This window comes from Anas acuta, chromosome 8 (genome assembly GCF_963932015.1).
Source record: "Anas acuta chromosome 8, bAnaAcu1.1, whole genome shotgun sequence".
NCBI lineage: Eukaryota > Metazoa > Chordata > Aves > Anseriformes > Anatidae > Anas > Anas acuta.
In genome coordinates this window covers 19,966,492-19,979,821 of record NC_088986.1, presented here as the reverse complement: position 1 = coordinate 19,979,821, position 13,330 = coordinate 19,966,492, and the positions used below count along the sequence as shown (strand labels likewise).

General features: G+C 46.8%; 2 protein-coding genes across 2 annotated transcripts; one reads left to right on the top strand and one right to left on the bottom strand.

Moving 5' to 3' along the window:
* Positions 1 to 2,730: 2,730 nt before the first annotated feature.
* Positions 2,731 to 5,550, top strand: MRPS14 (mitochondrial ribosomal protein S14). The gene is made up of 3 exons (XM_068690432.1): positions 2,731 to 2,880; positions 3,213 to 3,371; positions 5,234 to 5,550. The coding sequence occupies exons 1-3, from the start codon at positions 2,836 to 2,838 to the stop codon at positions 5,414 to 5,416; spliced, it is 387 nt and encodes a 128-aa protein (XP_068546533.1). The 5' UTR covers positions 2,731 to 2,835; the 3' UTR covers positions 5,417 to 5,550.
* A 164-nt stretch (positions 5,551 to 5,714) lies between these two features.
* Positions 5,715 to 13,330, bottom strand: CACYBP (calcyclin binding protein). The gene is made up of 6 exons (XM_068690429.1): positions 13,164 to 13,330; positions 12,676 to 12,868; positions 11,904 to 12,000; positions 10,089 to 10,188; positions 8,771 to 8,865; positions 5,715 to 7,269 (listed from the first exon to the last, which is right to left on the bottom strand). The coding sequence occupies exons 1-6, from the start codon at positions 13,182 to 13,184 to the stop codon at positions 7,110 to 7,112; spliced, it is 666 nt and encodes a 221-aa protein (XP_068546530.1). The 5' UTR covers positions 13,185 to 13,330; the 3' UTR covers positions 5,715 to 7,109.

The window sequence follows — 13,330 nt, the reverse complement described above, 5'->3', positions numbered from 1 at the left end:
AACAGTCTCCGTTTTCCATTCCTTTTCTTGATTACAAACAACAGTCTCCATTTTCCATCCCTTTTGAACAATATGTCTCACTTTAAGTTGTCAAGCAACTCGGCCTTCGGGCCTTACATATCCTGTTCCTTCTGGATCGAAGACAAGCATATCCATCTCCTTTTCAAGGCCAATAGGGCCTGGGTCAAAAGGCACGTCCAGGTCACCAGGAGATGTAACAGCAAAAGCCCTCGATGGCTGTAGCAGCAGAGGGGCCCATAGCGTAGCAGTCGGATCAGTAAAGGAGCCCGCAGCTCCCTCACTGCCTGGCAAACCACACGTTTCTGACTGCGGTCCCACAGGGCTCTTTAAGGCCTCAGGGACTGCTCGCCAGGTGCTGAGCAATCCCGCCACTACCTTGTCGTTTTTAGTTGCAGAGTCCCACACCTTGACCTCAATTTGGTCCCGTATTTCAGGATCATAAACTGTCCGATTGTTAACAAGGAGAATAAGCTGTAAGGTTACCAGGACAGTCTTTGTTCCTAAGGACGTATGATTCCCCGTAATGCGCAGCTGCTTACCAGCGAGGGGCAGTTGTGTGCGCGGCTCCACTTCTCTCAGCTTCAGCTTCTCTCCAGCTCCAGTGCGCCCATCTCCAGCGACTTTCAGTACGAGCTTCTCTGAGCAGTTTGCTGAGTGGCCGAACCCATCTTCATGAGGCGATCAATGTGCCTGTTCCCGTCCTGGTCTCCGTTCTGCTGGCCTGTTCCTCTCCATTCCTTCTTTCTCCTTTATTGATGGCATAACTTCATTGTGCTGTGTTGCCTTTTATTTTTATTTTGAGGACAGGCTCCCCTCTTATGCCCTTCTCCCCACAGCAGTCCTTTTCCAAACAACTTTTCACTGGTCAAACAACTTTGCATATAACAGCAAACACCCAGAAACTTCCATGCCTTAACGGCTGGAGAACAAGCACCCTGGGACTGCATGGAGTCTCCTGAAGCACCCTGCTTTGCTCCCTTTATATTCCTGATGGAATCATCGTTAGCAGTCTGATGGCACCATCAGCCACGGGGCTTTCGGACCCCACGGCCACACTCCCAAATCTCCCGCTTCTTTATTAACAGCACCCACTTTCTCGACACCCACTCAAAGTGTTGGGGTGCGAGTGTTGCAGGTGGGATTGTCTGTGCAAAATGGTGCCCGGGGGAGAGTAGTCTGAATTGGGTTGTGGGGCCGTGCCCCACCCCACCCATTGGACTCAGCGCGCCGGCCGTGAGTCTGTCTCAAGGCCCCGCGGGGCCACGAGCATCCGCGGGGCTGGGGTTGGCCGCTGGGGGCTTCCCCCGCCCCCGCTTCTCCTGCCCGGGCCGGCCCTGCGCGGCGCCCCCCCTTGCTGGTGGCTCACCCGCCCGCGCGGGCGGGGCCCTGCTGGGGCCGCGGGCGGCCCTTCCCTCAGACCTTCCCCGAGGCGGGGCCGGCGGGTGACGGGCACCCCGTGGGTGGCCTCGGCGGTGAGCTTCCCCCGGACAGCGCTGGGGGTGCCGGGCGGGGATATAAAGCCCCGCGCTGCGCCTACCCTTTAGGTCAGGGCGAGGTACCCGGCGTGCACCGCGCCGCATGCAAATGAGGGCACGCCCCTCATTAGCATGCGGCCCTTTCCCGGCCAGCGGGGGGCTCGAGGGGCCGTGGGGCGCTGCCGGCTGCTGGGCACCGCCAGCGAGTGGGCCCCTGTGGGGCCGGCACCCACCCGTGACCGGCTGTGGGGTATCGCTGCTCTCCTAAAACCCACCAGGAGTGCCACAAACCCGAGCACACCTGGCTCTGCCTCCGCCAGGGCCCCCTGCACCTCAGGTCTGCCTTACGGGGCAGAAGTGACCCCACGCTGGGATGGACCCCACAGGTGTGTGGACCCCACAGGGGGCCCTGGGATGGGTGCTTGTAGGGCAGCCCTGCTGTGAGGTCCGTACCCCGCCTGCTTTGTGGCACTGAGCACTTCTTGCTGCCTTTCCCCCTTTTAGGATGGTTTAAATGGGCTGAGCAGTAGGCAGCACTCACCTGGAGCCTTAAACATCCTACACATTCTCGGGATTGTGTGTCATGGCTGTTATAAATGAAGTCTCAATCGGAATTTAGTAATATTTATAAAAGGAATATTTATAAAAGGTATAAAAGGCAAGTAAACAGTGCTGGGTGTGCAGGGAGTTACGCTCCACCAACACGCACACACGAACATTTTTTTTTACATTCCTGATGGCCTCATCGTTAAGAGTCTGATGTTACCACCAACCACAGGGCTTGCTGACCCCCATGGCCACACTCCCAAATCTCCCTCTTCTTTATTAATTGCAACCAACTTCTCGACACGAATTACCACTCCATATATAACAGCTGCATTGCATTTTTTTTTCCTGGAAAATAGTCCCATAATGTGGTGAATGCTTCAATGTCGCTGCATCACATTTTCCTGATGGAACTCTCCCCCATCATTTCTACAAACTTTCCTCTTCCAACCTCTGATCCTTTTGGACAGATCCGGAGGTTTTTGTGGAAGCTGCTCGGTCACCCTAATGAAGGAGCTATTACAGGGGCTGACATATAAGACACAACCCTCTGAAGTGGTTCGGGTTCTTTACTTTTTCCAGCCACAAAAGCAGAGGAAATTGTTTCCCTATAGCAGGCAAGACCGAGCACAGACCCCAGTTTTTAACTTCCCTCCCCTCCCAGGCACCCCTGAGGCCGTCGATGCGGGTGGGCAGCGCCGCGTCTGGGGGCTGCGGGCGGGCTCCAGTCAGGGCGAGGCCGGGCAGCGGCCGCTGGTGGCGCTCGCGGGGCCCCAGGCGCGGTGCCGAGAAGATGGCGGCGGCCGCGCTGCGCTGGGCGCTGCGGGCGGCGGGGCAGGTCAGCGCCACCGGCAGCCCCCCACAGCAACACGGCCGCCTCAGGGCGCCGCGGCGGCGGGCACGGCCCCCGTGGGGCTCCGGGGGAAGCGCCTGAGAACAACTGGGGGGCTGTGGGGGGTAAACTGTGAGGTTAGGTGTGTCTGCTGGATGATAGATTGATTCCGCGCTGGCTTTTGCGAACTAAAATGTGAAATACGCGAAATGTCTTAGGAGCTGCACTGCGGGAAGGGAATTAGGAAAAGCCCGGCAAATACAAGTTTATGGGAGTAATTCGCACATGAACTAGGCAAATAAGCTAAACGGGTGTGGGTGTTTTTTTTTTTTAATTAGGTTCTCCCCTCACCGTGCACGAGGCAAGTGCGGAGCTACTTCGTGGACTGGAGGATGCTGCGCGATGTGAAGAGGAGGAAGCTGGCCTACGAGTATGCTGACGAGCGGCTGCGGATCAACGCCATCCGAAAGAACACCATCCTGCCCAAGGAGCTGCAGGTACTGGGCCGCTGCCCTCAGCTGGGCCCTGCGGGCACGCTGTGAGGGCTCCCGTGGCTGTTAGCACTGCTGTGGGCACTGCATTTAAAACTGACCAGCTGGGCCAGGTGATAACAGGGCACGCTCCTGGCTTTGTTGGCATCTTACGCCAGTGCTTCTCCTGGAAGAAGTAGCTGTAACACTACATACAGTGAAAACTCAGCTCCTTAGTTATCAGTTATGTACCTTTGGAAAGCTGTTTTCCATGATGGCGTATTATATGGTTACTTTTATAGTCGCCTAAGTAAACTTGGGATTTTGGCTCTTGCGTTTATTTAGAAACTTGAAAGCCTGGTCCTGACAAAGCTACCTATTTGATTAAAAATAGGTAATTTTAACTTTTTGCGTGAGCTAGAAGCACATAAAATTTGCATCAGATCTGGGCATTAGATGATTTTTAAAGTATATTCGCTGCCCTGCAGTCAGCCTTTCTTAGTAAGCATTAAGAATATTTTCAAGTGTTTGAAATACTCTTAAAATATTCATGTACATATTTGGTCTGATCATGCCTAGTTGTGGGGATATACTTCCATTCTTAAAAGTCCTGGGAGAGAAAGTTTGTGAATCTGCTTTTATGTACTGATTTTACCATCTTCTTGGCAAGTCTAGTTTGTGTTGAATGTTCACCCAGGGGTGGGGGGGCAGATTGCACCTGGCTTTGTTTTTGGTATTCCTCAGCTGCTTTTGTCACCTTTTGAAGTCACAGTTGTAGCAGCACTTAGAAACAAAAACTTAAGGAAAGTAACTTTTACCTCCTCTACAAAATGTTATTTGGACTCCAAATTTAACATCTTAAAAGAAGAAGCTGTGAGTTCTCTGAAAGCATAGGCTGCTTTCTTAATAAAAACCCTAGGAATTAAATAAGCTAAAAAAATACTGCGAGTGGTTGGCCCTATTAGATAAATTGTAGGTATACAGGTACATATGCAAGTAAGGTGCTTGATGGGACATCAAAAGCAGTAACTACAGAATGTTCCAAGACAAGAAGTCCCACTGACCTTGCCTTTACTGAAGTTGAAAGTCACCTGGCTGCTCTCTTGATCCTGTCCTCTTTTGAAAGGGAGGATCCCCTTACAAGATAGCCTGACATTATTGCTTTTCAGCACTCCATAACAGGAGTATGCAACATAACGGGAGATTTTGTAGTCCACCATCAGACCTTCATTTAACCACCAAGGTTTCCTACCGTAGGATTCTTTAAGCCCTTCTTTCCTTAAAAATTTAGCACATTAAGAGTGCTACAGTTAGACACTTACATAACTTACCTCAAGCATCTTCTTTTAGAATGCATTTCCTGGCTAAACATACTTGTTCTGAAATTCCAGTTGCTGCAACCTTGTGCTTTTTAAAAACTATTTTTCTCTCTTGTACAGAAAAAGAACTTTCTTAAGCCTTCTCATTAGAGCAGAGACACTTTGACCTGTCCTCCTCTGCACCTGTTGAAGGGTGAAATCCCTTTTACTGACATTGAAGTATATTACATAGGAAGACAGTTAACAAGAAATTGATTTAAATTCAATTCAACTTAAAGGACTAGCCCACTATATTTTTACTTGGCTTGAGCTGTTTGTTTCAGCTTTTATTTTTAGCTTGAGGTTGTAAGTTTAAATTTGAGGCCTCCATGTAGGTCATCTTACATTCACTGTTAGGATGCCCAGAAGGAAGGGCAGGAGGAAGTTTACTATCAAAAGGTCAAGCATAATTGTGAGGTAATGGTAGCTTGTGGTGATAGCTATTTTACAGCTCTGCTATGAGGTCTGGAAACAAGACTTCATATTCACAGGGAACATAGTTACGCTCTGTGCTGTGGTCTTCTGTTTTAGGAAGTGGCTGATAAAGAGATTGCTGCATTGCCTCGGGACAGCTGCCCTGTGAGAATCCGAAATAGGTGTGTTCTGACATCCCGCCCTCGGGGGGTGAAGAGGCGGTGGAGGCTGAGCAGAATTGTTTTCCGCCATTTTGCTGATCACGCTCAAATGTCTGGCATACAGAGGGCCATGTGGTAGATTGCTGAATGGATGTACGTTCAGGCAGAAAACACAAACTCTGTGTGTTCAAGACTGTCCTGTGGATGAGCCCAGCATCAAACTGATACAGAAGGAAGAAGAGCCATGCTAATTCATTAAATCCATTTACTAGATTGTGACTGGTATGTTGCTTTTTGTCAATCAGCTGATAACTGCACTAAGCTGGTCTGTGTGAAAGGCAGTTTTATTACGAGAGGAGAAAAATCACTGATTGTTGCAGAACTAATCTGTGGTTTGTGATAAGGGCACCATCAGAAATAAAGACATACAGCATAGGCTCATTTAAGCACTTTTTTTTGTCACCATATGATTGCGTTCACGATGGTAATTTGGGTAAAAGCATAAGTGAAACTGCAGAACAGGGCAAAGTAGTATTCCACCATGAACAAAGAGCATGAACTGAAAAATAAAACATGGCCGTAGGATTAGATACTCTTGCTATGCAAACTTAATACATGTACAAACAGACAAAGAGTGGATAAAGGACCTATTAGAAACTACAACATGCTAATATTCCTCTCCTACTTACAGTGCAGAGCTTGGTCCAGTCCTTTAATTACAAGGTAGCAATTAAGTCCAGACCACAATAGGAGAGTAATGGCTTGATTAATTTGGCAGGTAACATCAAATAAATTTGTCCTCGGGAAAGACATGAGAAGGAAGCAGGAAGGAAACAGTAACCCCAACCAAGCCTGCTGCTAAGTTCATGTTTGCCATGTACTCTTCTTCAAAGCAGGGCAATAAAGAGGAAATGGCTATTCTGTCCCTTACAGTAGCAGGGAGAGGCTGCAATTAAATAGGCCAAGTCGTACTGCCATCAGATGGAAGACACAGGCAGAACGTTAAGAACAACCTATCACCTTCAATTTTGTCAAATTTTGGAGCATAAACTATCTTAATATACTACTTACTCTGTTACCTTAAAACTCTTCAAAGTCGATAGGAGATAACGAAGCTTTTCTCTTTTCATTATATACTGATAGAGCCAGGGTGAACTCACTACCTAGCATCAGCAGCTCACTGTTCTCCTGTGACTGATGCCACCTCAAAGACACCCCAAGGAGGTCAGATTTAGCACAGAGGCTTACGAGCAGTTTTCATTTTCAAAAGTCGTAAAAGGTTAAACAGGCAGTAGTTAATTTCTAAGTAATCATTCAATTTTAATACCACATCATAAACATCATATTTTTTTCTGCTCTAATAGCAAGTGCACTGTCTTGAGATAGTGGTTCTAGTTTCTTCAGTATTTATCGTATTTACTCTTCAACATGCTGTCCCACATGTCAACAAAAAACCCACCCCAGCAGTTAGCATGACATTAGTCCCAGTAACCAGATGGGTACCATTGTCACTTGCAACAGAGAGGCCTTGACCCGTCTTAGTTTAGGATTCCTTTTCTTTTACATTCTGTTCTCAGTTTCAGAAAAGACTCCACTCAGCTGAGATGCTTTTTCAGGGAGGGGTAAAGATTTACCTACGCTCCACTCTTCAGGAGATGGTGAGCCGCTTGACTGAAGGAAATGCTTTATAAGCTATTTTATTTAAATATTTTCTCCAACCTGAAATGGAAAATGACTGTCTTTGCTTGGAAGAAGGTTTTGTAAACAATGATCTTTGCAGCACAGTGAGTCTCACATGGAAGATCAATATTAAGGCGGCCCTTAGAGTACTTTCAAATATCCATTGGTATGTCTCCTTTGGATTGCTTTTCTCTGCTTTCAACCCAGGCCTTGTTGATGGTGCGCTTCATTTCATCATCTCCTTCTGCATACATCTTTTTTAAAAGGTTCATAAGCCCCTCACTAGGATCTGAGGTGTCATAGGCAGCCTTCCTGCAAGATGGATACATACAAGAATATGAGGCATATCTAACAATTCTCTGCAAAAACCAAACACTAATATTTGTTAGAAACATCTTTGGTAACAAGATTTTGCTTTGGCAAAGTCTTAGACTGTGTAAGTCTTCAGTCACAACTGTCACCACATAAAGAGAGAAAATCCTTAAGGGTCTACTCAGAGTAATTGCATGTCCACTTTGAGCTGTCCTATTAAGGGTAACAGCAAGCATTTTGCAATGAATATGATCCTTGAAGCACCACCCAGAATTAATCCTACAGAGCAGGACCCGAACATAACAGACCCAGAAAGTACCAACATAGGTAGTAGTTACTAGCATAGCTGCAGGCTACCTGAAAAACATGCAGATGACAATAAAACAGCAGAGGGAGCAAGTTACCCAAGTACGGGGCTAGCTACCAGCCTCAAAGTCCCCAGCACTTTTAGGAAGTAACTTGTCATACTCCAAGCCTTTGAATATGGCAGCAGTATTAGTCCTGACAGGCTGGGCAGCGTATGGTACTTCTCTGCACAAGACATTAAATAAAATGACCCAGTCCCTCCAGCAATGTGTATCAGGAGTCAAATCGCCTTCTCCTGATCTCCAGTGCTGTTTCTTGGGATGGGAAAATAGTTTTGCTCTGGTTAGCTAGGACTAATCAGTCTAAGCAAGTCATCCTACAGAGATACACAAAGTGATCAGTCATTGGCAGGCCTTAGTGTCTCAGAAGTGAGTGCTTCCACGCTTCAAGGTGGAACACTTCTGGATGAAAATGTGTTTATTGTAAAACAATATAAGAGTATTATGTACAACATTTTTCTATTTAGATATATTAAAAAAACATCCTGCATGCAGGTGTCTCCAGCTGTAGTTTATCACCCTTTCATATCCAGCACCTAAGCTGCATGTAGGATTGCTCCCAAGCACTTGAAGCACAGTAATCTAAATTAGCTTGAGATTTTGTACAATGATCCAGGTAAGCAAAAACCTGTTTTGCCAGAAGGATACTGGGGTTTTGTGCAGGCACTTCAAACACACAAAAAATATATAATTATTTTGACCAGCATAGCTGCAGGAAATATATACTTAGCTTGAAAACAGTCAATCTCACTAGAGCAGTTCTTGAAAGGAATGCAGCCAGCAAGATGTAACTGACTCTTTATTTGGTTAATTATCTCCAGCACTTTCACTGCAGGCCTTATCTGTCACATTTCTAATGATGCAACATTCATCACTAGCAATAAATCAGTAGAAGAGTGGCTGACAGCTGGTCTAAGTGCACCTCCCTCCACAAAAAAAGTGCACTAAAAGTGCACCAAAAAATAATAATATATATACTAACCTAATGATTTTCAAATACCTTATGGGCTTATCCCCCAGAGCAGCAGTTTTCAGTTTGACTACACAGGCAAGAGAAGAGTTGAAATGCACTGTCCCTAAAGCAATTTGGGAAACAATTAACAGAAGATGAGATAGAGGAGTACAGAAACACTTACTCTTTCTCTTTGCTTTCTTTTTCCACTTGAGTAAGACAATCCCACTTCTCCTCCCGCTTCTTCCTACACATCACAAGGACTGTGTCCGTCTTTATCTGTATGGAGAACAGCAAGACACGAGTTTACAATACTAAAGAGTAATAGTTACAATCACAATGAATACAATGAGCTTATGACGTAAGCGTCTTTCTATCCCTGCAAATTCCTGAAGTGTTTATTTCTGCTATTGATTTTAGGTAATATACAAAAGTTGCAATATCTATTCAGCCTCAGGGCACCAAGTCACAACCTCATTGTAGAGTAGCACAGTACTACAATACTGACACTATAGCATAGTACTAATTTTATGGTAGAGAAGAACATGCAGCACTGTAAAAGCACCATTCAGTAATTTTTAGGATACTAAATCTATCCAGGATTGTCTGGTGACTATATTTACAGGAGTTTTTAGAATACCATGTTTTGGTAGTTGCTTTCCCAACTCATTTCTCCAAGGGTAAGAAACTAGTTTAAGGACATTGCTTAATCTTGCAGCATGTCTGCAAGTTAAAAGCAAAGCCTGTTTAATTGCAACCCTGACCTAAATTTTACAAAACCTCTGCATGCCACAGCAAACAAAGTTCTGTTTGAGCTTTGGCTTAATTCAGAAAGCAAAACGACCATTGCTTGTTTCTGCATCATATTAAAAATTACTGGCACATCACTCTCACATATTTCAGTTGTTTTAATTTTGTACAAGTCTAGTTTTTAGAGCAATTTCAAATTGAACTATTATTTAGTTCAATGATGTGCTTTGGTTCAAAGGTGCTACAAGTAGCAGAGTAAAGACAGTATTACTAGTTGCAGTCATCACCAGTGAAATGTTACTGGTGCTCAATGCAGAGCAATGCACCCCTAAGAAAGTCAGAGCAAGTTTTAGACACTGTTTTGGGCATTATACCTCTTTAAGCTACCCAGGGTTTCAGTCTGCTGTCAAGCCTCCCGTCTACTCTAAAATTGCAAATAACGCAAAGAGATGCTTAATGGAATTTTCTGCTTAATTATTTCTGAAATCCTGTTGGAAAGCTATTTTAAAAAGTCTATCGTATCTATTCATGATCTTTTGGGGTAGAAGCCCATGGTCATGGTCTCCAGAGATCGTTTCCACAATTGTGACAACTACAGATTATTACAGATCATGTTCACAGGGAAAACACTTTATAGATAAACTGTTAGACACTTTATAGACTGAAGGTTAGCGCTGGACCTCTTAAACTAGTCAACAAACATGGTACTGTGTAAGGGGCCTAAAGATCTGTAACAGATGGGATGCACTGACCTTCCTAGAGCTGCCTTCCACAGAGATGGGTTTCAGGAGGTTGTTGAAGGTCATGGTGTAGTTCTTCCCATTCAGATTCTTAACTAGAAGATCAAACGACCTGGAATCAGAAGGTGGGGAGAAGGAAGGTATTAAAAAATATTCCATCTGGTGGAAGACTGTTCTACCCTGCCACCAAAAATAGTGTCTGAAAGCCCTTTAGCAGGTTCATTTCTTGGGCACTTCACTTGGCCTGAATTACTTTCTACTCAAGGCTTCCAAATCTTCAATTGGATTTAATGCTGAGTACTGAAAAGGACCTACTCAGACTTCACAACAAATCTTTGGGGTTCTTTCTATCTCATTGCTTTACCAAGGTTGTAGGAGGCCAGATTTATTTAATCAACATTTCAGTTCTATCACCATCAAAAAACAGGGCTAACACTACATACCCTGTCAACCACAACGAGGTATAACAAGCATTTTTAAATTAAAGTAAAAAAAAAAAAAAAAACACACAAAAAAATACTTTAAGGAGCACTATACTTAAGGGTATGTGCTAAGTAAATAAATAGAAAGGGAGAAAAGGGGGGAAGCATTGGGCATGGCTGATGCAGAACAGCATTCAACATAACATAACAGCATTCTCCTCAAGAAACTGGCTGCTCTTGGCTTGGACTGGCTCACGCTTCGTTGGGTTAGAAACTGGCTGGATAGCCGGGCCCAAAGAGTTGTGGTGAATGGAGCCAAGTCCAGTTGGAGGCCAGTCACTAGTGGCGTCCCCCAGGGCTCGGTGCTGGGGCCGGTCCTCTTTAACATCTTCATCGATGATCTGGATGACGGCATTGAGTGCACCCTCAGTAAGTTTGCAGATGACACCAAGCTAGGTGCGTGTGTCGATCTGCTCGAGGGTAGGAAGGCTCTGCAGGAGGATCTGGATAGGCTGCACCGATGGGCTGAGGTCAACTGTATGAAGTTCAACAAGGCCAAGTGCCGGGTCCTGCACCTGGGGCGCAATAACCCCAAGCAGAACTACAGGCTGGGAGAGGAATGGTTGGAGAGCTGCCAGGCAGAGAAGGACCTGGGAGTGATGGTGGACAGTCGGCTGAATATGAGCCAGCAGTGTGCTCAGGTGGCCAAGAAGGCCAACGGCATCCTGGCTTGTATCAGAAACACTGTGACCAGCAGGGCTAGGGAGGTGATCGTCCCCCTGTACTCGGCTCTAGTGAGGCCGCACCTTGAGTACTGTGTTCAGTTTTGGGCCCCTCGCTACAAGAAGGACATCGAGGTGCTTGAGCGGGTCCAAAGAAGGGCGACGAAGCTGGTGAGGGGCCTGGAGAGCAAGTCCTACGAGGAGCGGCTGAAGGAGCTGGGCTTGTTCAGCCTAGAGAAGAGGAGGCTCAGGGGTGACCTTATTGCTCTGGATAAGTACATTAAAGGAGGCTGTAGCGAGGTGGGGGTTGGCCTGTTCTCCCATGTGCCTGGTGACAGGACGAGGGGGAATGGGCTAAAGTTACGCCAGGGGAGTTTTAGGTTAGATGTTAGGAAGAATTTCTTTACTGAAAGGGTTGTGAGGCATTGGAACGGGCTGCCCAGGGAGGTGGTGGAGTCACCATCCCTGGAAGTCTTCAAAAGACGTTTAGATGTAGAGCTTAGGGATATGGTTTAGTGGGGACTGTTAGTTTTAGGTCAGAGGTTGGACTCGATGATCTTGAGGTCTCTTCCAACCTAGAAAATTCTGTGATTCTGTGATTCTGTGATAACACATTTCTGCATTGCAAATAACTTTCTTCAACAGTGCTCTCCTTGTGGCATGGTGCAACAAGATCAACTCACCTCTCTGTGAAATTCACCTGCACATTCTCAGGTGGGAGCTTCTGAACTCCATTTAAAGAGATGTAAATCTTAATAAACTTATCTGACTGATCCCAACCTGCAAGGGAAAAAGATTAAGATCTAGCTTCCATCCATAAACTTCACACATTCCATTCTAACATCCCCACAATGACCACGACCTATGCCTTATTAAAACAATCTTCAGCGAAACAAGGGATAGATGTGAATTAGGCATAATTCAAGAGCAAAAGGAGGTGCACACATAGCCCTGTTCCCTAATTTCTCTAAATTCTGTGAAAAGCCATGTATCAACTCAGGTAAAAGGACAGCAACCCTGTCTGCGTAGGGGGGAGTCAGAGGTAAAGGTCTGGTTTTGCTGCAGCTTCCATGACCCACTTTTCCCCTGCACAGCAAGTATCTTGAGCAATTCCTTCTCCTTTCACCTATATGGCAAGCAGAGAAACCAAAGCTCACTCGTTAATTCTTACTAAATATTAGGCAATGGAAAAATACTAGCTGGTACACCAGGGACCCTTAAGACACTCCACCAGTACTGGACAACTATCACCCAGATAGAATTAACACGTACCATGGTTGGGAAAGCACAGTAAGCACACAGAAGCTTTTAAAGTAAGGTCTCCAGTATGAAATTAACATTTGTGAGAACTTCTCAAAAGCACTAAATGGTACCTGTAACTCACACTAATGCCTCCCAGGCTTCTCTTCAGGGAGATGCCTAAGCTGTAAAACGCATTAAGAAAAGTAAACCTACCATAATTGTTTATTTTCACCGTGTACCCTCCCAGCGATGACTTTTCTTCTTCTACCGCATCCTTTGGCTTTGGCTGAGGCTGATTCTTGATTTCTAGCTCCAGCTTGTGCTTTTCTGTCAGCAGCACATCGCGGAGCCGCTTCCTCGTGACTTTCACAAGCAATTCTTTAACCTCTTCCAAATCTTTCAGCAACTGGTTCGCAAACGAGAGACCGCAACGCGCGTGAGTTACGCCCTCCTTTTTAACGCAGGCTCAGGGCTGAGCTCCTTCACTCAGCGCCTCCGAGCCCGCCGGGTGCAGCACGCTCAGACCCAGCAGCCGCCCGCCCGCCCCTCCGTGCGCTGCGAAGCACGAGGCCGCCCGCTCCTCACCAGCGCTCCAACTCCCCCCCCGGCTGCCCCCGCGGGTGCCCTGTCCCCGTGCTCGGAGCCGCTCCGCCCTCACGGCGGATGGAGGAGGGGGGGGGGGGGACGAGGCTCCCGCTCACCTCCTCGCGCGCGGCGGCCATGTCGCGAGCAGTGCTGCGCGGCGCTGCGCTGCGCTGCGCCTCCCTAGCGGCGGCTCCGCGGCCCCTCTGGAACCTTCCGGCCTCCCGCCCCGCGGAAATGGCGTCGCTGCCTCCTCCTCTTCCTCCGGGAGCCCGCCACCGCCTTC

What these genes read in the sequence shown, in the direction of transcription:
- CACYBP (XM_068690429.1), bottom strand. Translation starts at nt 13,184, where the DNA reads ATGGCCGCCGCGCGCGAGGAG. An exon ending in TGGCCGCCGCGCGCGAGGAG is followed by an intron (nt 12,869 to 13,163) that starts GTGAGCGGGAGC and finishes TTTGCGAACCAG; the next exon opens with TTGCTGAAAGATTTGGAAGA. An exon ending in TGGAAGGCAGCTCTAGGAAG is followed by an intron (nt 8,866 to 10,088) that starts GTCAGTGCATCC and finishes TTCTCCATACAG; the next exon opens with ATAAAGACGGACACAGTCCT.
- MRPS14 (XM_068690432.1), top strand. Translation starts at nt 2,836, where the DNA reads ATGGCGGCGGCCGCGCTGCGCTGGGCGCTGCGGGCGGCGGGGCAG. An exon ending in CGCTGCGGGCGGCGGGGCAG is followed by an intron (nt 2,881 to 3,212) that starts GTCAGCGCCACC and finishes TTTTTTAATTAG; the next exon opens with GTTCTCCCCTCACCGTGCAC. An exon ending in TCCTGCCCAAGGAGCTGCAG is followed by an intron (nt 3,372 to 5,233) that starts GTACTGGGCCGC and finishes CTTCTGTTTTAG; the next exon opens with GAAGTGGCTGATAAAGAGAT.